Below are 23,533 nucleotides of genomic sequence, written 5' to 3' on the forward strand. Positions count from 1 at the left end.
TAGCTATGATGGACGTTTGGAAGTCAGTTTTGATGGCTACTTATAAAAAACTGGAGAAAATCTCCCCCTGGCATGTGCAGGCTGTCATGGATGTGAAAGGAACACCAACATCTTATTAATAAATGCCTCAAAACTCCTTGAGTCTGTACCAAGGGGTTTTCTGATACTTTTAGCTAGATAGTGTATGAGACCCTACACAGATCATAGCTTTCAGATAAACTGTGAAAAGGTTTTTGAATTTTCTTCTTTCATAACATAAAATGATGAAACTTCAATTTAAAAAGCCTTCCACAAGGCTTGTCAGACATAGTGCTTTGTTACGAAATTCTCTTGTCTCGGGTATTTGGGTTCAAAATCATAAGGTTACAGAGGAAAAGATAATAGTTGTGCACGTGTACATCTGCAAGCAGCACAGTTCTTACTTAGTTTTTCAACAAAGAGGATAAGATAGTAAACTTTGTTAAATTTTTTCAACGAAAGACTATACGGACATTTCTCTTAGTAATTTACTATGTTTTTCAATTTTTACCATTTTATTATGATTATCAATATGAAATGTTACATAGGCATATTTTATAGAATACTTGTTCTTTTCCCTCTGCTTGCAAACTAACAAAAAAAAAAAGTAAATTGTGAATTAATAAAATAAGTACAAGTAGCCTTACATTAGAAGTTTTTAAAAAATAAATAAATAAATAAAACAAACTAAATCTTAATAATTTAACTTGTTTAAAGTTAAGCTCTAAATTCAATTTATGTAAAATTTGACAAATAAATTTTTGCTACCCAGTATTAAATTTAGACATATGTTTACATTATGCTAATTAAATCTAGTTTCAAAACAATAGAGTCAAATCAGATAATAAAAGGACCTCAAACTAATGTAATGAAAAAAGGAAATTTTAAAAACAATTTTATCAGCTAAACTACATACACCTGTTATGGCCATTTAAAGGTAAAGCCATGGAAGAAAAAAAAGGGCTAAGTATTTGTTTATGGCTGAATGGTGTCTAACTTTCTATATCGAATAAAATGAACTGTTTTTTATTTCCAATAAAAAAACCTATACTGTTTGGGTATCCCTAGTTGTATTCTTGAACCTAAAAGGTATACATGATTTTTTGTTAAAAATTTGCATTGTAAATATCTTAATTAAGATTTCATAGGAACCAGTCTTTTATGTAATAATTCTCCTTTATATTGAATCGGACATGAGATATTCATGCTATTTAAATTATTATGTAAATATATTTTTGGAAATTTTGAACTTCTCACCAATCAATAACGGGGGAAAAAAATCTTATACATAGGTGATTCTTTTTAAACAATGACAATTCGGACAAAACAATTTCTTCAAATTTAAAATCTGCAAAAAAAATTTTTTTTTGTATACTTCTTTAGTTACATTTATTAATATCTTACAGACAGCAGTGTAGTTTATTGACATTTTCTCGAAGAAAAAAAATAAATAAAATAGAAATTAACCAAATCTTGAATGCCAGGAAAATGACATATTAGCTTAGAAGTTTAAAAAACAGTCATTTTAAGTTAATAGTAAGTAACTCAACATAAGCCTTTATGTTAGATGGACCATAAATTGCTTAAATTAATTCTTTTTATCCATTATAGAAAGAATCAAAAAAATTTTTGTTGCTGATATGCACAGAATAAAATTGTCTATAATAATCAATCATTAAATAAATAAATACCTTTGATTACATCCAAGCATATTACAATCATTCATAAACTTGGCATTAGGTTAATATTTGCTTTCCCCCCTTACAGTATTAGTACTTAAAAAAAAAATTCTGGTAACACTTCAATGTCCTGGCATTCATAAGCCAGGAAAATGACAAATTCGCCCTTTTATAGCATATAACTTTAATTTAATATTTTGGCCTAAGACGTATATATTCTGCAGAAAACAACAGGCTTTCTTAAAATCACTCAGATAAATCTATGTAGTTAATGTTATTAATGATTTCAAGAAGTCAGGAAAATGACAACACAAAAACCTATTCACCTTGAAAAAATTTTTGAAATAGATTTCGAACCAGAAAATTAGTTCTTTATTTATGCAACAAGACATGCTCATATAGGAGGGTATCTAATCAATCTATTAATATAAGATATTGATTGCTGGCTCTATCTATTTTGGTTATAAACCACTAAATAAAAGTAGCCAGGAAAATGACAGATTTTCTTGATAGAAAAAATAATTTTAAACTAAGTTTTTGCAAATAATACCCTCTGCGTATATTCTAGAAATGCTTACACTGCTTGAGATAAAAAAAAATTAGATACTGAAAAATTTATGGGAAGTTTTGAAGCTAGTCATTATTGAAAACATTGTTTGTGACATGCCAGAAACATGAAATTTTGAAGTTCAATTAAATTTTTTAACTGTACAAAACATTCAATGCTAGTGCAAAGTCATTTTAAAATGCTAACAGCAATGCTATTTATCAATTTTTTTTAAAAAAAATGTTCTTTTAGTATTATAGTATTAGATCTTGAAGCAAGGGACAGTGAATTGTCATATTTCGTGAGAATCAGCCATATGTGTATATATATGCTAGCATAACTCTTTAAATTTATTTTTGAAAAGATAATTCTATTTTTGCAATGACATTTAGAAAAAAAAAAGTATCATATCTAGAGGATTTCAATATATTGCTGTAAGACCCACAGTTAAAGTAATTTAAAATTGATTCAGGACCAAATGATTTTATTTCATACAGCTAAACAATTCAGTAACTAATTGCAATGCTAATAAACATAAAATTAAATGCAAAAAAAAGTAACTTAATTTTTTCACACAAATTAAAGCCAAATAGGCAGCAAATGTTTCATTAAATGAAACAATTCAACAATGATAAATAGGCAAAAAAGTTAACATAATTCTAATATGATAAACAGGCAGTAAATGTCAAAAGAAAATTGAAATAATTCTTTTTAATACAACTGATATAAAAGTTTATTACTTTGCTGAAAGCAATAAAAAGTAATGAAAGTATTTGGTCTTTCAATATAAGAAGCATTAAAATTTATATTTATTCTATCAAACTAATGCTAAACGTGTTTAATCTTCGTTAACTTAAAGCAATTTTTAAAATTTTTTTAAGACTATAAATTTCTTTCAATGTCTAAGAATTTTCAAAAAATTTATAATTGTTTTATCAAATTTATCGTTAAATATATTAAAAATTCTATAAGCTTAAAACTTTATTTCAAATTGTAAGAAAATTAAATTTTCTTTTTACCTGCAAACTGTAAATTTGTTTTTTATTATATAATTTATTACATAATCTTATATATTTTTTTACATAATATTTTCCTACATAATTTTTCATTACATAATTTTCCATTATAAAAATTAGTGTTAAAAACAAAAAAACTTTTACATAATATAATAAAACTATATATAGATTTCTTTAATTATTTCGCATCATTTATGTTTTTTTTTTAAGCACTTAGAAACAAGTTCTTTCTTTCTTTCTTTTACTAACAATAACATCAAACTGACAATAACTTTAAAATTAATTGGCTAATTTTGAACCAAGTGCTGCACAATCAGTTAAATCACATCAAGATTTTTATCAACCAAGAACACAAATGCACTGAACATGAAGCATATTTACCATGAGATAGGAATCAGAAGTGGGGGGAAGGGGGGAAAGAGGAAGGAAAACAATATAGTGCTGGCTATGCTTATGCAATCAAGTGTTATTTTTGACTGGACTCTCTGAAGTAAGAAAATCGCTCCTTATTACTATTCATCCATTCATTTAATTTGTTACAAGGCAGGATGTAGAAGCCATGATGGAAATATAATATAACGCTACGGAGCACATACAAACACAGGCATATGGAACAAGCAGAGGGAGGTGTTTAAGAACAGAACAACTAGTTTAACTTTCCAAGGCCACAGGTGCATGTGAGGGGGGAAACTAGGAGCCACGTAACACACCTGCAGTGATGCATGGATTCAATTGGCCCGTTTTGAGTGGATGCCGTACCTGTAGCCTCACTTAAAGTTTTCGATCTCTGACACAGTTAAAAAAGACCAGTTGGCCCAATTTGAATAGGATGCAGAAGAAAACGATTTTCCCCTTACGGTCAATTAAATTCGATCTATAATTAACGATTCTTCATCTAATAATAAATATCGTTTTCATTCACCTTCTATTACGCGAGTGAAATTTCTAACCGCAGGTAATAAACAAACAGCGCGGGAGCAAAGGGTGAAAGTTCCGAACCGAAGAAGTTCGGCGAAAATGAAAAGAATGCCTCTTCCAATCATCAATCGATGAGGAATAGAAATCTCAAGTTTACCGTTATCGCACTGATTTTGCTTTTCTTAGTGATAATAAGCTTGAGAGCAGTAAATAATGAAAGATAACCATTATAATAATTTTGTTATTAAACAAAGAATTAATCTTTTTTTTTTATTATTCGGTAACTAAGAGCAGACGATTTTAATAAAATAATTTATCAATATTATCAGCCGCGGAATACAAAAAAAGAGAAAGTGAGGATATTTTTCACAACCGAAATTTTTTTTTAACGGATGTTTTTTTAAATATTTTTAATCGAACAATCATTTTAAAATTTTTATACATGCTTTGAACCAACTTTAGAAAGTTACTAAAATAAATTACATTACAGGCGGCAGCAAAGGAAATGTGCCCATTCTATAACTCCTTCAATTTTTATCTAGTTTACTAAAAAATGTAATAGCTTGTATTTCAATACTGTATTATCCACTGTACGTAATATTTAATTATAAAAATCGTTTAATCGAAGTTCGGGTTTAACATTTATTTAATTAAAAATGAAACAAAATTTAAAAGGAGAGATACTTACAACGTTAACTACACTTTTTGCATAAATGCTTTTATTTTTTATAATTGCTTAATATAATATATTATATTGTTTTATATTATATTGTTTAATATAATATAATAATTGCTTAATATAAAGAATAATGCTGAAACAAAAATAAAATATCGAATTTTCGAGTATGAAAAGCATAATTTAAAGTTTGTGAAATGTGAATCTATCTTAAAGGTCATCTTGCCCATATTTGAAATTAGATAAATTCATGTGAACGTAGAAGTACCCTTTCACTCAACTATACAAAACTTGCAAAATATTGCTATTAATTTGCAATGAAATTAATTGTCTTGATATATCATATTTAACTTAAAAATAAAAGTTTAAAATTGAAAATTAATAAAGCATCAATAGAAATTTTAATTCAAATTTAGTATATTCCGTTAATCACTCTAAAAATAAATAAATAAGTATTACACGACAAACACACCATCTAGAAAATTGAAAGCATATGCTGAAAAAATACTGCCTTTACATTTGTTGATAACATGATGGTTAACTTTTCCGGTAAATTTAATGCGAAATAGTCGTACTATATTAAGATCGATAACAAAAAGAAATTAATCCTCAATACAACTATAAAAACAAAATTATTATAGGCAATTCCATTACAAATAATTAAAAAAGTTGGAAAAAAATAATATTTTGGAAAGACGCGATAATTATGGTATTACATGAATGGTTTACTAGAACAAAGCATAAGCATAGACATACGTACTACACTTATTCATTGCAACAAATTACGAAACAAAAAACTAGTAAAAATGGTTTATGGAAACATTCGTAATTGCTATAGGCGTACTAAAAAAAGATTTTTGTAAAAAGAAACAGTTTCCCATCCTCAGAAAAATTTCTTATTGTTTCTGCTATTTCCATGAACATCTTAAAAGCGTATATTAAAGCAGTATTGAAACGAGTATTCGGAGCATTGTCAAATAGTATTGTACTAAAAATTGCAGTACAATATATGATCATTTTAAGAACTAATGTTCCATAAATGTTTGCAAGGATCAAAATTTTCTTGATATTTCTAATAAAAAATATTTTACCTGATTTGTTCTTTTTTACTTTTATTTCCTGATTTTTTTTAATGTGTTTGTAACAGGCTAAAAATTACTAGCCTTCCGCAATATTTGGAATAAAATTTTAGTTTATTAGCTTTGATAAAATTGAGAAAAAAATATGTCTTTAAGTAAACTATAAATTACAACTTTTCACATAGGTGTTTAGTTTTGTAAATTATAACTTTTCAGTTGGTTTTTCTTTTAAAAGAATATGCTCTATTTTTCTTTTAAAAGAATATTCTGTGCTAAAGTTGTCTTAATGCACTGGCTTAACTTTTTTTTTTTTTGTATTATCTTTTTTCTGTTTTTCTATTTGAACCACTAGTAGACCTGTTTTTGCCATAAATATATATATTTAATTTTTATTATATATCGATTTATAAATTAACATAACTTTTGTCCAAAATAAAACATTTGTGCATTAATATGTAGTCAGTGGTCTGGTCTTATGATTTGAAAATAAAATTTTTATCTTAATTTCTAATGTATGCTTCATTGATATTTCTTTTTGTTGTTCCTCTTGATTTTTGAAATTTTCATACATAAAATTTTTTTTAATACTTTTAATCCATTTGAACAAATAAAAATTTTGATCTTAAAAATGTGACAAATGTTTAAGTGAAATAAATAAAATAATTTTTTTTCCAAATCTCATTTTATAAAAATAATTGACAAAAGATTGGTTAGATAAATCCTTAGCTAATCACTACTGTAGATATTTAAATGCTTCTATTACTCTTTTGTCAATAATAATAATAATAATTAGAATTAATATTATTTTTTTTTTTTTTTATAAAATTCCTACATTTCGCTTATTTTTTGTTTATAGATGCAGCTATAATAAAGTTATTTATAATATACAATGATATAATATAATAATGAAATTTATAATTTAATATTTAATTAATTGTTATTGGCTCACTTTGAACATTTATCAGTTTTCTAAATTGTTAATAGAAGATTTGCCTCACATGGTTGTGTGAAATTTTTTTTTTACAATTAAAATTTAGGAGATATCTTACATTGCATCACTTATCTCATGGCTTGTTACTCGCTAACATACATATAAAATTATATACTATCTAATAATTCTTAATATTAGCTATAATATAGAAACAATATATATTATAGCAAACCACTATATCCGTAAATAATTAAACATGAGTTGACAGCATNCTTAATTTCTAATGTATGGTTCATTAATATTCCTTTTTGTTGTTCTTCTTGATTTTTGTAATCTTCATGCACAAAAAAAATTTTTTTTAATGCTTTTAATTCATTTGCACGAAAAAAAATTTCTGATCTTAAAAATGCACGTACAAAGTGAAATAAATAAAAAAAAAATTTTTTTCTCCAAATCTCATTTTCTAAAAATAATTGACAAAAGATTGGTTAGATAAATTCTTATTTAATCACTACTGTAGAATTGTAATGTTTCGAATATTATTTTGTAAAATGATAATAATAATAATTAGAATGAATATTATTTAATTTCTTTTTATAAATTTCCTTAATTCCGCTTACTTGAGCTTTCCGGTAATTTTTTGTTTATAAATGCAGCTATAATAAAGTTATAATATACAATGATATAATATAATGAAATTTATAATTTAATATTTAATTAATTGTTATTGGCTGTCATTGAACATTTATCAGTTTTCTAAGTTGTTAATAGAAGATTTGCCTCAACTGGTTGTGCGAAATTTTTTTTTTTACAATTAAAATTTAGGAGATATCTTACATTGCATCACTTATCTCATGGCTTGTTACTCGCTAACATACATATAAAATTATATACTGTCTAATAATTCTTAATATTAGCTATAATATAGAAACAATATATATAATAGCAAACCACTATATCCGTAAATAATTAAACATGAGTTGACAGCATTTACCAGTTTTTTCTCATTCCCCCCCCCTGGTTTTTACCGGCAAAAACCCAGTTCTGCTTTTAACCAAACGGAAGCAAGGAAAACTAATTTATATACTTATATAAATAGAAGTAATTTTTCTAACGGAATGGAATTTCAAGATAAATCTTTCCGCATGATCAATCCGAGATTAAAAAGACATGCTGAAAAGGGATAAATTATGCATTGCGGATTACATGGCTTTCAGGGTCGTAGTGCAATTAACATAAAATTAACTCATATAGAAATAAAAAAATAATTCAATTTCAATTACAAACATAAAAGTTTCGATATCTGTCTCGTAAGGTACCTGAACATAAAAAATAAAAAAAAAACTATTATAATTTTTTTTTCGGAAAAAAAAAATCGGAAATTAAAAACTGAAAATTTTTTTGACGCGCACCATCTAAATTAATGTAGTTTTTCAATCGCCTTTTTTCGGTGGTTATCGCGGCGAAATTAAATATGGTAATTATGTCAGATTAAAAATATTTTAATGCGGTATAATGGACGATTCCAGTCAATTTTTTTAAAAAAAATCTTAATGCATTCAGAATCTTTCAAAACTCACAGAAAACATTACTTTTTTAAAAGAGCTAATTATTTAGTTATTAAGAAGAAAACGCTTATTTTCGTTTTCGTATGAAACTGGAAGTCATTTGATTATTCGCGAAATCACGTCACCTGTGCCCATCAGCCGTTCGTTGTTTACAATTGCTCTACTGTGAATACCATGTAATGGCATGGTAAATAACTATGTGAGAACAAAGATATGTATAATAAATTATGCCCTAAAGTAGCTTAGTGAAAGTGTGGGTTTAATATAACGTATTTTAATAATATATAAAATTTCAATGATAACCTCTGAAACATCGTCAATAATTGACGAAATTTTTTAGTTCTGAATAGTATAATAAGCATGAATGCCTGATTACTTGTTAAAATGATGCGTTATAAATACAAAATAATTTTGTTCTTTTATTTTTTAACCAAGTTAATCTTAATTTTAAAGAATAATTCAAATTTATTTCGAATATTTATTTCCATGTTAAGTGAAAAAAAAATGTTGAATCTATTTTAATAAAGAATAGTTTTAGATTTTAAAAATGCAGAATATTTTTTAAATATATTTATTCTAGCTTGAATTTAATGCAGGGGCAGCAGGCGGCATCAGCATAGCAGTAGCCTTTTGAAAAAAAAATTGTTATCCCAGCATAACTTTTAATTCATTCCTTAAAAATTTTTTTTTTTAAAGTTATATATTATTCTATACGTCAAAACTATTAATTTCATCCGTGAATCACGAATTCTTTACTCTTGAAATAAATAATAATCTCGACTTTATCAGTAATCTACTTCATTATAATTTAAGAGGATGGTATATCGCGGAAGAAACTTTTCATCGCTAATTCTGCCGCACCTCTTTAACAAATTTAAAATTGAAAATGGTGAAAAAGTGAGATCAGGCAAACCTAGAGTTAGCCATGAAGTTTCAATTGCTGAAAAAAAAATTAGAAAACATTAAAATGCAAACAAATTATTGGAAGAGAAATTCTTTAATGCGTAATCTTATCTCATAATTTGTTTTCATTTTGATATTTTGAAAATTTCATTTCAGTATTTAAAACTTTATGGCTTACTCTAAGTTTGCCTGATTTCACTTTTACCATACTTTAAATTACTTATGAAGGTGAAAGATAAGTTCTTCCCGTACTAAAGGTAGATAATTATTTGCAAAAGAAATATGGGTTGCAGCTCCATTTCTGAAATCTGGATTTTACCTCACATTTGAAGCTTGTTTTACTTCTTTTATTTAAACATTTATTGGCAACAAAATAAAAACTATCGATATTAAATTTTTGAGTTTTTGGGTTTCCAAATTGACAAACACATAAAGGCATGAGCGAAACGTAAATCAGGGTTGGCAAGGTTTAGGGCAGAATGAATTAATCCACAGTTTAAACCGTCCTGTCCGAAATCCCTCTGTCCAAAAGTGTCTTATAAACTGTCCAAAACCCTTTTGTTCAAATTCTCCAAGACCCTTTCGTTCAAATTATGTCACAATTTTAAAAATATAATGCGAAAAACAAAAGGTTACTTTTTGAACAAAAAACAAAATGAAGACAAGTTTATGTTTTATTAAAAAAGTTTATTATTATTTTTAATATTGCATTGATTATACTTTTGTTATTAGGTGAATTGTGCAGCTTCAAAAGTTATTAATCTTTTCCCATTATATTAGCAAAAATAAACTAAAGTAAAAGTATCAAATATTTATTAATATATGTAATTATTATGTGTAAGTAATGGTTACACACATATAAAATTTTTACCATATAAAAATGTTCAAGGTTTTGGACACTTTAAGGCAGTTTTAGTCAGTTTAAGACAGTAAAACCCACGTGCCCTGTCCAAAACCAGTTTAGGACGTCCAAAACCCCAACTCTGCAGTAAATTAACATAAGAATTATTTTACAAAAAGTTTAAAATACTTGTTTTATGTAGGTTGTACGGCACATTAATGTCCTTGTAAATAAAAATAAGTCAAACCCCGCTATAGTGAACCTTCAAGGGATCGAAATTTCGGTTCACTATAACCGGGAGTTCACTATATCAGTTACGCAGGCAATTTCACTAATGGTTCCCAAACTCCTCCCTTTTATGACATTATATTCATATAAATGACTGAAAAATATTATGTAGTAGCAAAAAATGAGTTATTTTTCATCACTCATCGTCTTGCGTACAAATAAAAATTGGTAATCTTCAGCTGATGAGCAATCCTCAACATCAGATATGGAAACACTTCCCGACTCTCAAATAATTTTTCCCGAGTTTCTGTTATTCCGCTTTTTAAACCTGTCTAACCTATACCTTTCAATAGATGGTTTTAAAAATCGGTATATGTATTTACTTTGAAGTAGATATTTCAAAATTAGTGCAAAGAAAATGGGGGGGGGGGACAGTCGAAGACTGAAAAAAGTTCATTATATCCAACTTCCTCACTTTTTTGGTTCACTATATCAACTAAAAATAACATTATACGTGTATAGCAAGGCACGGGACCGAGCATTTCGTTCACTATATCCGGGAGTTCACTATAAGCCGTGTTCACTATAGCGGGGTTTGACTTTATATCTAAATTATTTATAAAAAAAATAAAGGCGCACTTCTTCATATGGATGATATCAGAGTTTTATCATCAAAACTAAAAATAATTTTATTTCAAGGGAAAAACGAAGAAAGGACGATTTGGATCGGAAATTCTAGGTATATATCAAGGAAATGCTGCTCAAGTTCAAATTAATGAGCTTCCTTCGCGCAACGGATGTTCAACGACGTCGTTTTTTTTCTTTCTTTTCCATAACACAACTCATCTTATCGCAATTCACCTGGAAAATAAATTGAAAATTAAAATGCACAACGTTACCTGGAGTAGAGTAGGCAGAGCACATCTCTGATCATCCAAGCGACTAGTGGAGAGTCTTTCTAGCAGTTCAAAGAGGTCATTGGGATTCTAAAGGGGTAAAAGGCAATGCTTAATGGGGATATAACCTACAAAGTAAAATAACATACTAACACTGAAAATAAATAAACACCAATAATTCTGGAGAAATTTTTTTTCTTCTTCTAATGATGAAAAACAGAATAGACCTAATTAAAGGTTATTAGTGACACTAGATTTCAAGCGATAAATAAATAATAAATAAAATAAACAGATATGGAACACTAAACAAAATCGGTGAAATATTTAAGATAAATTATTCCATAACGAAAACAATAAATTTGGTCCAAGCATTTGCAAGATAATGCAATGATTTTTTAAAATTACCAAGTGACTGGATAATTAATACTTACAGCGAATAGTTAAAAATGATAAGTAAAAATAAATGTAGGCGGAGTTATGAAGTTTAATATGATAAAAAATATATACTTTAAATGATTTTTTTTTTTAAAATTTGGTTTAAATAAAAATTATTAACATCTTAATTTTTAAGTTCATTTGGAATATATTCTAATGAAAAGAAATTTTTGCAGGTTATAGTTGCTTTTATAAATGTATTTTTTTTACTAAAAAGAATGTGCTTGACGAAGATGTAATAATATTCTTGCTTTACACTTTAAATATAAATTATAAAAATGAAAATCTCAAACTCCCTCCAACCCCCTCTGAATTATTTTTATTGACGAACTCCATACTTAAGTTTACTACTAAACTCAACAGATTACTCGGGACATCTATGTCCCAAGTAGACTATGGAGCAAAATAGATCCCAATTTAACATAAGATTTGCACATTATGGTTTTTCGTACTCCCCTCTTTCGATTTGGAAAGTTGGCAGCCCTCATGAAACTGTCAAGGCGGCATAGCTTTGAAGAAATTGCATGTTTTAATAAAGATTTATGCATTATTTTGTGAAGAAAATAACCGAAATCAAAGCTATAAAAAGTGAGGTCATAACATAAGTATTATTTTTATACTTTTACGTTGTTTTGCATGATTTTGAAAATGTATCATTTGACAACATTAAAAACAATCTTGGGTTATATGTTTCCCAATAGTCTTTTTAATTTAAAATTATTGGTCATTATTAATTATTAGACCGATGGGACATCAGGATCAAACTGCAACAAGTCCAGTTTTTAAAAAAAAAAAATAAACAAATGATTTGTAGTATTAATAAAGAAAAAAAAAACAATATGCTCCCCCCTCCACAGAAACTAAGGAAAAAAATAATCTTTCACACAGTCGCGGAAAACGTGAAATGGTCCACAGTAGTAACTATTGTTACAAGCACAAGGGTTGGACAAAATAATGGAAACTCGTCTATACTAACACATTTTAAAGCTTTTAGAGGTTTGAGGAAGACAATAAGTTACGAACGGAAAATAGTGTTTCTGAATACCCTATGTCAAAAACTGTAGCAATAAGTTTTTAACTTGTAACAAATATTTTGATTATTATATGCATTAATTGCGATAAATTTTGTAAACCTAGCTCAAATATTTACTTAATATTCGATAGAATTACTTAGCTATAACTTTAAAAATATTCAATAGAATTAAACAAAATTCTTGGAGCAATTTAAAATTAATTACAAAATGATTGCTTTAAATTTTAAAAAAAAAAAAATCGTTGAAAAATGTGCAAGATATAACTAAAAAAAGTGTAGTGTTTTTATACCACGCATACGCGGAAAAAAAATTTCCTTCATAATTTTGTAGTGAATCCTATTCGGCAGAAGGGCCGGGATAGCCTCATTGGTAGGGCACTGCGCCCATATCCAACAGTTCGTGGGTTCGATCCCCGCCAGTCGAAGACTCTCCGTGTTGTAAATGGTGACTGATGCACGTTAAATCTGTCGAGTCACAAAGTCCTCCATGCTACCATATCAAATCATACCTCTGGGGGGGGGACTGATCCAGGAGTTTCCTTGTCTTCTGGATTGGTTCAAAATTACAAGACTACGAAGTTGAACAATAGTAGTCGTAAACCCAAAATAAGATTAGTTTTTTTTTCCATTAAAATGTCCGCGTCTTCATAAATTTTTAAGATAAAGAAAGGAAATTTTTTGCACAGGAAATTTCGTGCAATTATTGCATACAATAACTAAAATAATTGTTACAAATTACTAACATATTGCTACAATTTTTGGCGTAGAGGATTCAAAAACAATATTTTCCGTTTATAATTTATTGTCGACCACTCAAACCTCTAAACTTCATTGATATGTATGAGGAATCGCATGAAGTAAACACATCGAAATTTACAAAATAATTATCTGAGTCTTTTTTGAGAAATGTCAAAAAAAGAGTTTGTATAGAAGTGTTATTTTGTCAAAAACCTGCATCAAATACAAGCAAGAAAAAGTATTTACACTGATAAAAACGAGGTACAGTTCGCCAAAAAAAAAAAAAAAAACGGATCACCCTGTATAGCTTTTGACCTAATGATAGGATCCTCACGCTAACACTCAAACTTAATGGTTCGAGGGTTTGTGACCTCAAATATGTTAATTAATACAGACGATATTTTAAGTTATGAAATCAGACCAAAAAACGCACTTTCTCTGAATAAACATAATTTTTTTTCTTCAACGGATTCGGTTTTCTGACCCTCAAAATAGTAGCCACAATCTGGGAAACATGGTCCTCATAGTTTGATCAGGTGAGCGATCCAAAGTTTGAACCACATGATATTAATTCTTTTTTTTTGCATGTTTCGCGCATCTCGAAAACTTTTTAAGCGAATAAAAGATTTTCGCACACAATTATAAAATTAATTTTGCCAAAAATAATTCAAAGCGAAAAATAAATGTTATTAAATATTTCAAAAATTTTTTGAATTATAAGGTACACAATTTATTACGCCATTTTAAAGTACGTAATTTTACAAAGCAAAATACAAAATTCGGGCGAAATCGGTTGAATAATTCTTGAAAAATCGAATTTTAAAGAAGTCGAATAATTAAAATTCGATTTATCAGGAGCTATTCAGATGATTTCATCAAATTTTATACTTTTGCAATGTAAGATTACATGCTTTAAAATGACGTACAGAACGGTATACGCTACAATTCAAATGTCGAGAATTTTTGAAGAATCTTTGCACCTAAGGATAAAATTTGTTTATCTAAAGATAATTAATTCTATGCAAAAAATAAATTTTTGTAAATATCTACTATTTTTTTATTATTTTATATAATAACAGTCGTAAAACTTCCGAATAGTAAGATAAATAACTTTAAAGTACTAACTAATTTTGCATGGCAAAATACAAAATTTGAGCGAAACCGGTTGAATAGTTTCCTGAGAAATCGAGTTTTAAATATACTTTTTAAAATCAATTTTCCTAGCATTGGGAGAAATTTGCTTTCATGGAGGATTTTTTGATGGAACTAACCCGCATTTGCATTACATGGCCTACCACTGAGGACACTTTACGTCAGCACTGTGGTCGGTGCTAGCCAGGTGCGGAATTTGTATTGATCAGTCATCGCTGGGATTCGAACCCGATTTACCTCATTGTGATCCCTTAAGCCACCACGGCTCCATACTTGACTATGTCAAAAAAAAAGAAGAGGGAAATTAGATTTAAAAAAAAAAGAGGGGGAGGGCTCCATACTTATATTATATTCTCCTTTTACAGCTCTACAGCCCTTGATGGGCATTTGGCTTCCTCTACAATAGAGTGTTCCCCGTCACTGTTTCCTTAGATTTCTTTTTCCACTTTTTTATCTTCATTTTTTTAGTTCTCAACCTGATCCAGCCATTTTAGCTTTAGTCCTTCTCTTTTTCTATTATTATACTATTTTCCTTTCATAATTTTCTTGGGTACTTTTTTCTCATTCTTTTAACTGTTCTATCCACTGTAATCTTTTAGCTTTGATCAATTTTTTTGTTTTTCCATTTAATCATATTTTCTATTTCATGGTTACATCTTCTCTGTGAATTATTTTTATTAGTGGCTTCATAAAGTCTTCTAATCAATAAATTTTCTGAGTAGATTCCCATCTTTGTTTTAAAAAACCCAGGTCTCAGATCCATTTAACATTGATATAAAAATTTTAGTAAAATAATTTTAAAACTTTCTTAAGGTTTTGCAAAAAAAAATGTAACAGTAAAATACTGGGTGTAACTTGACAGAATTTATTTAAGAAAATTTCTGGTAGTTTTCCAGATATTCTAATTGATTTTATATAAAAACTATCTTATATGTTGCATGAATTTCTTACAAAATTTTTTAAGAAAGCAAATCAAAAGTTGGTGTTTAAAAAAATAGCATTAAAAAAAAACACCGGACTGTTTCATTAAATACAACTATTATATAACTTTAAGACGTTAAAAATTTATACTTAATAATGTGTAAGTTCAAAACATTAAATTGAAGTTTCACTTCAGAATGACAAATTCTGTAAGTGACACTTGATAAAAATTGATTTTTTTTTCATAAAAAGGAAAATATTTAGAAAAAAATAACATGTGAAAAAGAAATTGTTATGTTTGCGTGATTAAACTTTTAATTGTTTAAATTGTGAGCAATAATGTTTCATAGATATGAGAAACCTTCGAAAAATCAAATTCATATTATTGAAAAATGAAAGATAAATATTAACCCTTTTGCACTCTATTTAATTTTGCAAAGAATTCAATCAACTTGGAATAATTTTTTAAATTTGGTCAAATTGAAAACATTTTTGTTTGAAAACATAATATCCTAAATTGTTGGTTTAGTTGTTAAAATTAAAAAGTAATTATTTTTTCATTTTCTTCACCTGTTTTGAACAGTGAAACTTTTAATACATGCATATGTATATGTAATAAATAAATTTTTATTTTTGAAATGAAAAATTAATAAAACTAATGTCTAAGGTAAAACAAAAGCTAAAATAATGCCTCTGGATAAAAAATATAGATTTTTTTGCTATCAACATTTGGGGTTGAAATATAGTCCTCGCACATTCACCAAAATACATGTGAATATTCCGTTCAAAAAGATGATCCTATATCACAATATCAATAGGATATAAAGAAAAAAAACAATTATGAAATGACGAAAATTAAAATTGGATTTGCAATAGATTGAAAATTGGGTTTGCAATTTTACATAAGTTATTTTAAAAAATTATTAACTAATTAACAGATATTAAAGCAAAAATTAATGAAAAACATTTGTGATTTTTGATTAAACATAATTTGATTTTAAATAGAGTTCATCAAAGAATGAATTTTTTGATCTACATTTCCTGTAGAAAATAACATATTAAGGACATTTATGGCTGATTTTACTTCATTTATAGATGGTGCTGAAAGTTCATTTTCTTCTTCAAAATTTTTTTCTAATAAGTCTTCCCTACTTTCGTTCGTTTGTTTTATTTCACTGATAATGTCATCATCGGTTTTTCAGAAGTGATGCATACTTCATCAGTGTGCATACTTCAGAAGTGCATATTTCATCATCGCAACATTCAAATTGCTCAATAACGTACTTAGGAAAATGTCAATTCCATGTTTTTTTAGCTATAAAGAGATGAATTTTCTTCATCCACATTGGAATATTTTTCCTCTAAATCCTTTGAAAGATCTGAATGTCGGAAACAGTTGCAGATTTTGGCTGATGTTACTTGCCTACATGATTTTTCTAGCAAAACTATTGCTTCTAGATGAGAAATATTGCATTCTGAGTCCATGATATTTTCATAGTTAACTAAAATACGCATAACTAATTGTCTCCTATAGTGAGACTTCAGACTGTGAATAACACCCTGGTCCATGGGTTGCAACACAGAAGTCGTATTTGGTGGTAAAAATACGAGCTTAACACACTTTAGACTTTTTAAATGGGGGTGAGCTGTGCAATTGTCTAGAAGAAAAACAATTTTACGATTTACTTTTAATAAATCACTGTCCCACTGTCGAAGTTCTTCAAAAAAATGGGTGGTCATCACGCGTTTTGATTGGCTAATAGTTTAAGGGCAGTTTTTAAAATTTTTTAAAGCACCTCGATTTTTGAGATTTACCTACGACAGTTAGTTTTCACTTTTCTGAGCCATTCATGTTTGCTGTTATTCTCACTTTGGAGAGTTTCCCATTAGTGCATTGTTCTCCTTTAAATTTCAACGCCTGATTGGGAATCAATTGGTAGTACTCTAGTTGCCCACGGGCATCAATACAGATGAAGAAGTGGCCGCTCTGCGGGCAGGTACTTCGTACTACATCTCAGCCTAAGCCTAAGGAATCAATTGGTAAAATAGTCCAGTTTAGTCAGCATTAAAAATGCCTTTCTCTTTATAATTCTGTATAATATTCGGCCACACCTCAGTTTTCCACATTCGTTGCATCAACACTCGCTTCTTCTCCAATAATCTTTCCTGAAGAAGTATTATTCCGTTTTTTGAATCTATCCAGCCTTCCATTGGAGCACACAAAATCCTTTTCCTTTAATTTTTCAGCAAACTCATTCGCTTTAATTTGAAGCATAGGTCCGGTCACAGGAAGATTTCTATCCCGTTGAGTAGTGAATCACTTTAACAAAGCTTCTTCTACGTTTTCTCTTTCAGCTTGACACAGTTTTTTTGACGAAACCATATTTTTGTTACATGCGGCAATAATTGCACTTCGATTTTTCCAAATGTTTGAAACTGTAGATTTTGACAAAGAAAATTTCTTTCACAGTGCCGATTGACTGGTTCCACCTTCAATACGTTTTACAATTTTAACTTTGTGCTCTATCGAAAACGTTTTTCTCTTCAGAGAATTTGCCACTTTAACTGCTTTTGAAACAAAAACCTTGTCTTAAATAGATAATGTAAGAATATAAAGAGAGCAGTTGTAGAATGAGTTAAAGTGTTCCCCTTCTTGATTGTCAAGGGGTGACTTTTAAAGAATATGGTTTGAACAGATAAGAGAATTCCAAAAATTCAGCAGGTGACCTAGTTATAGAGCAAGATTGGAGAAAAGGGGCAAAGAGGCATTTATTACAGTACAGTAAAAAGCAATAAAGGTAACGGAGTGAAATATGACACACTGTATAGGAATGCATTCATTTTCAGTCCCAACATCTGCAAGTATAAAGATGGGGGACTGAAAAAGATATTTAGAGAAATGAAATTAGAGTCCACTGTAACCGAATTTCCAAGTTCTCAGCTATTCACCGTAAGCAATAAAAATAACAGTATTTAAATAGAAGTACCAATGGGACCACTAAAAAAGTTCACTATGTCACAGGTTCACTATACGGGGCTTGACCGTATATTGTTTTCTTGAAAATGAGGATTTTTTAATGGTATTCAGTATAAATTTTCTATTTTTTTTATTGTTCTGGTTAGATGTATATTAAGCTTTAGCAGTACTGGCGCAAGAGGTTGGTTTATCTACATAAACATGGTACCTCTTACTGTCAAATAAATTTTGGAGCAGTTAAGATAATGATTCGTGTTCCTATGTCAGGTTTTGCTAAATCATTGGAGGTTATTACTTCCATAATATACCTGAGTATATTTAGATTGTATTTAGGAAATAAATTTTGTCTTTGAATGAGAATCCTACCACTGAAATTTCTTGATGGAACCAAATGTTCTTCAAATTTTTATCCAAAAATTTATAATAATAACTAATCTTTTGTGTTCTGGCTCTTAGACTTCGATCGTTATAATTTGTTTCATGTAAATAAAGCATCCAAAATAGAGGAACAAATGGGATCTCTTCGAAAGGTAAAGCCAAAGAATGGAACTTTCACGACAAATTTTGAGACCAACACTCTTGTAGATTATTTGAAATCAATACTCTTGTAATTGTCCCCATGTTTAGGACAACTTTAAGAAAGGCCATAAATTTATCCACAGTAACATCAACCGAGGAAAGCTTTTGGATAATCTTTTTTGGGCAATTCTATTTCGGGCATAACTATTAGACTGTGTCACTATTTTTACAATGAGTTCATCACAGAAAAAAGTTTTAAAAAATCAGTAGATTTAGTGAAATTATCAAGAATTTATGGTCCTTCAGTTTTGTCATTGGAAATAAAATCAAGCCTGTTTGCACATCATCCTAAGAGTGACATCTTCAATTGGCACATAATTGTCCCTCTATAGGTTATTTCTTCATATTCACTGCTACTTAAACTCATTGGTAAAACTACTTGTCTTTTGTTAATTATGGTGTAATTACTACTACCTGTACCATTTCCCTTTACTTTTTTTCATAATGTTTCTATCATTATTTTCACTGTACTCGATTCCTCAATGACGTATGCTTTTATTCAAAATTAATCAACATAACTTTCCAGTTCATTTATAATTTCACTAGAATGTCATTTAGGCATTTTCAAAGTAGTAAAAATTTGCAATTATAAATAAACACTCACACAGTATCTGGCAGCATTCGATAGAAAACTAAACGAAAAATTCAAATGTGTAACATAAAGAAGCAAATCTATAAATAATAAAGTGTATCTAATACAAACAAGTAAACTGCCTTGCAAATGAAAAACACCGTAAACACTTCATAATAGATTTCAAGAAAAGTGTCTGGAAAACTTTTTTCTTTTTATTACTATATAATGCTTAGATAGAATTTCAAAATACTGATAAAACAAAATTTATTTTCGAAATTTTTTTTGCAATAAGTAGTTCATTATACAAAAATGTTAAATATATAAAAATCTTAGTTTTTGAATTTTTTGTAGCTTACATTGATTTTTGTATGTGTTTATTATATGTGTTTATATTAGGCACATAAAATGAAGTTGTTTGTCGGCCCATGCTGAATGATTGGTCCAGGGTTCATGCTCTACTTTAGAAATAAAATTCAAGTACTTTTCAAGGACTTTTTAAGACTTATTATAAAATTCTCAAGGACTTAAATTTTAGTAAAAGATAGACTAAAATTTTACATTTTAAACTAAAATGTTTTGAACAATAATAGTTAGTTGACAGTCGATAATAGCAGTACTGAAAAATAAGACTTCCATTGCTCTCTTGATTTCGGAAAGTGATCTAAGTATAAAAACAGGGCATCAAGTCAAGAATAAAATTCATGATTCATAAAAACGTCAAATTTGAATTTTGCACAAGGCCTATTTTAAGCTAGGTATACAACCTCTGAATAAGCAAAAATTCAGACAGGACAGGGGTCTATATAATACTGTGATATCAATTAGATATTTAAAAACTCTGCCGGGAGATTTTTATTTAATATTTAAAGTGGCAGAAGCATTTAGACAGTTAAATTTAAATTGTTCTTAAATATAATTTTGAAATTTTGACCACTATTAAAGAAAATTAATCAATTATTGGATGTTGCGGCTTAATTATCATTTTAAATTTATTACGGGTCAACCATTTTAAATTGAATCAGTTGCCAACTTTCACCTCAATATCTTCTGATAGATTCTTACTAACAATTTTGGTCACTTTGACTGTTTTAATTAACCACTCATACTTGAATAAATTTTTTTTCAGTAGCATCGATCATACGCACTTGACATGGTCACATGAACATGAATAGTAACGAGTAGTTTTCAAATAGAGTATAAATACGAAAATCGATGTTTGATATTACAACATCGATGTTTGATATTGCAACATCGATCAAGGCCGCGGGAACCCTGTTGGTCAAATAGTTCCCTTTTTTACAAATTTTGTATTTCATTAAAATTACATAATTTAAAATGATGCAAAAATCTTTATACTATACAATTAAAAACTTTTTCGACTATTATGAAATAAAAAGAAATATTTACAAAAAGTTATATTTTTCATGGGATCATCTTTGAATAAATGAATTTTATGATAGTGAGCAAGTTTTTAATTCATTTAAAAAGTTCTCAAGATAGTCGAAATGTGCAAAAAATAAAATTAAGATTAAGGGGTCCAAACTTTGGGCAGCCCTCCTGGGACCACATTTTCCTGATTGCGACTACCCTCTATATTTTGGGGGTCAGAAATCTGAATCTACCGAAAAGGTATGTTTTTTCAGAGAAAGTACATTTTTTTGTCTGATCTCATAATTTAAAATGTCTACACTAATTAATTAGCATATTATAAGGTCTCCCCCTCAAACCATTAATATTGAGTCTTTGAACGTGAAAGATCTGATCATTAGATCAAAAGTTATTTAGGGCGATCCGTTTTTTTTTTTAGCACTGTACATATTAAGTTATTTCAATTTTTACTTAAAAAAAAAGTTAAATTGCCTGTGTTGGGAAAAGTTGTGTACTGATATCAAATGTTTGTAAAAGATTTTTTTTTAAAAATTGAAATCATAATTTTGAAATTTTAATTCCTTGAAGCAGAGTTTTTATCAAACATATTTTTTAACTTAAAGACATTTTTTGATTGTTTGTTTTCATAAGAACACTACAGAATTGCCTAGGATTTAAAAAACAAAACAAGAAAGCATCTGAGAACTATTGCACTATCAATGTGCATCAAAGAGTTAAAGCAGTTGAATACAGGATAGGTGCAGTGCACCTGCAGAGCAAAAAGTCTTAGCTTTAGTTACTAGCATTTTAGATTATTTGAAAATAAGTCCATTATTTAATAGAGATTTACTTGCAACTGGATTGAAGGGAACGCCAGTCAAAGCTTATGAAATTCTGTACAATACCACGCAAAAAGACCATTTAGTGGGTCTATGCCAGTTGCATACCAATGAGCTATTTTTACAACATTAGTTGCGGCATCTAGATGGATATACTATGTCCCTTTTACATATTTTATCTTTACTAAGAAAAATCTTGAAGCATGTGAGTAGAAGTTTAATATAGAAGTTTAATAATGCATCTATCAACCCACATGAGGTGTAGATGGACTTAGTACTACACAAAAATATTTCTTTTAAATATGCTAAGGAAATATTCTGGAAATAGCCTATAAGCATTCAAAATGCCTATACTAGGAAACTCTCCCATGCCAAGTGGCTTCTAAAAATAAAGAGCTTTGTCTATATATGTGTACAGAAGTAGAAGATCAACCACTTGATAAAAGTGTATAAAAAGATTGTTTTCTCATTAAAAATGAACTTTTACATACAGCGGTGCGCAGCATTTGGGAAGTTATACATTACTCAAGTTATTTCTGCCATGATCTGAATTTAGTAGTGGATCCTGTAATGCAAAGAAATTATTTTTATGATCATCCAGAAAACCTACTAATTGCCCTATTTAACGACAAACAATGCAGTGCAAGCATATTAAGCGTCAGAAAAAACTTTACATTTTATCTTTAATAATTCTGTAGTGCTATTATAGAAAACAAAAAAGATTAAAGAAAGTCTTAGTTTTAAAAAAAAAAGTTTAATAAATTCACTACTAGGCATACAAATTTCAAATTCCTGGCGGAGAAAGTAAATCTAATATATGATATTGTGGAAATACACATCTGCACACAACAGCAGCGCCACCAACTCTAACTGCAGAACTGTTTTAGCGCTCAAATAGAGCAGTCATTTTAAAACTCTTTTCATATTTCTTAATTTTTATTATTGAAGTTTATTGTTTTCGTCAAGATGTTATCTTAATTCTGGCTCAATGCACCAAAGGCCAACCATTAGAATATATTTGTTTACAAACAAAGAGGCTTACTATGTAACTTTACCCACTATAGACGCTCAAAAATTTTGATAAAGAAAATTATAAAACAAATAAAAATGTAGGTAATAAAATTAAGAGAAATTCGAAGGACCAAATGGTAGGTCAGAGTATATGATAATTTTTTTTTTACAAACATGTGATACTAATGCACAACTTTTCCCACCACAGACAATTACAATTAAAAAAAAATAAAATAAAAAATCCACCATAATACAATTCTACAGCCACTAAATTTTTTAAACATCTGACTTAACTTTTCAATTCACATTACTTTGAGAACAAACACCACACTCTACAATGAAATTCAAAATAAAACTTCTAAAAAAACATAAACCGCACATTTAAGTTAATTGCAATGCTGAATATGCGATACTTTAAAATTGATTAAAAAATTCTTGACCTATACGAATAAAGTAAATGGATTAAGAAAAAATTTAAAAAACTAGACAAAGGTCTTTAAAATTGAAAAAAAAAGAAAAATTAAATTACCCAACAACATCAAGACCTTTGCTCCTCAAAACTCATTCTCACATTGCACTTTTTGTCTTCCTGAACACCTCAAAAAC

At 28.5% G+C, this 23,533-nt stretch overlaps 1 protein-coding gene across 4 annotated transcripts in view; it reads right to left on the reverse strand.

Annotated features, from left to right (window-relative positions):
* The window catches only part of LOC107449171 (Rap GTPase activating protein 1), a 67,828-nt gene that overhangs the window by 18,593 nt on the left and 25,702 nt on the right, over window positions 1-23,533 (reverse strand). For 3 of the 4 annotated variants that reach the window (XM_043039489.2, XM_043039492.2, XM_043039491.2), the window contains exon 3: window positions 11,304-11,390. In XM_043039489.2, coding sequence (XP_042895423.1) covers window positions 11,304-11,390 — 87 coding nt within the window. Of the gene's footprint in view, window positions 1-3,641; window positions 3,940-11,303; window positions 11,391-23,533 lie in introns of those variants that run through there. The other variant, XM_043039493.2, reaches the window with a different exon arrangement.

This window comes from Parasteatoda tepidariorum, chromosome 1 (genome assembly GCF_043381705.1).
Source record: "Parasteatoda tepidariorum isolate YZ-2023 chromosome 1, CAS_Ptep_4.0, whole genome shotgun sequence".
Classification (NCBI taxonomy): Eukaryota; Metazoa; Arthropoda; class Arachnida; order Araneae; family Theridiidae; genus Parasteatoda; species Parasteatoda tepidariorum.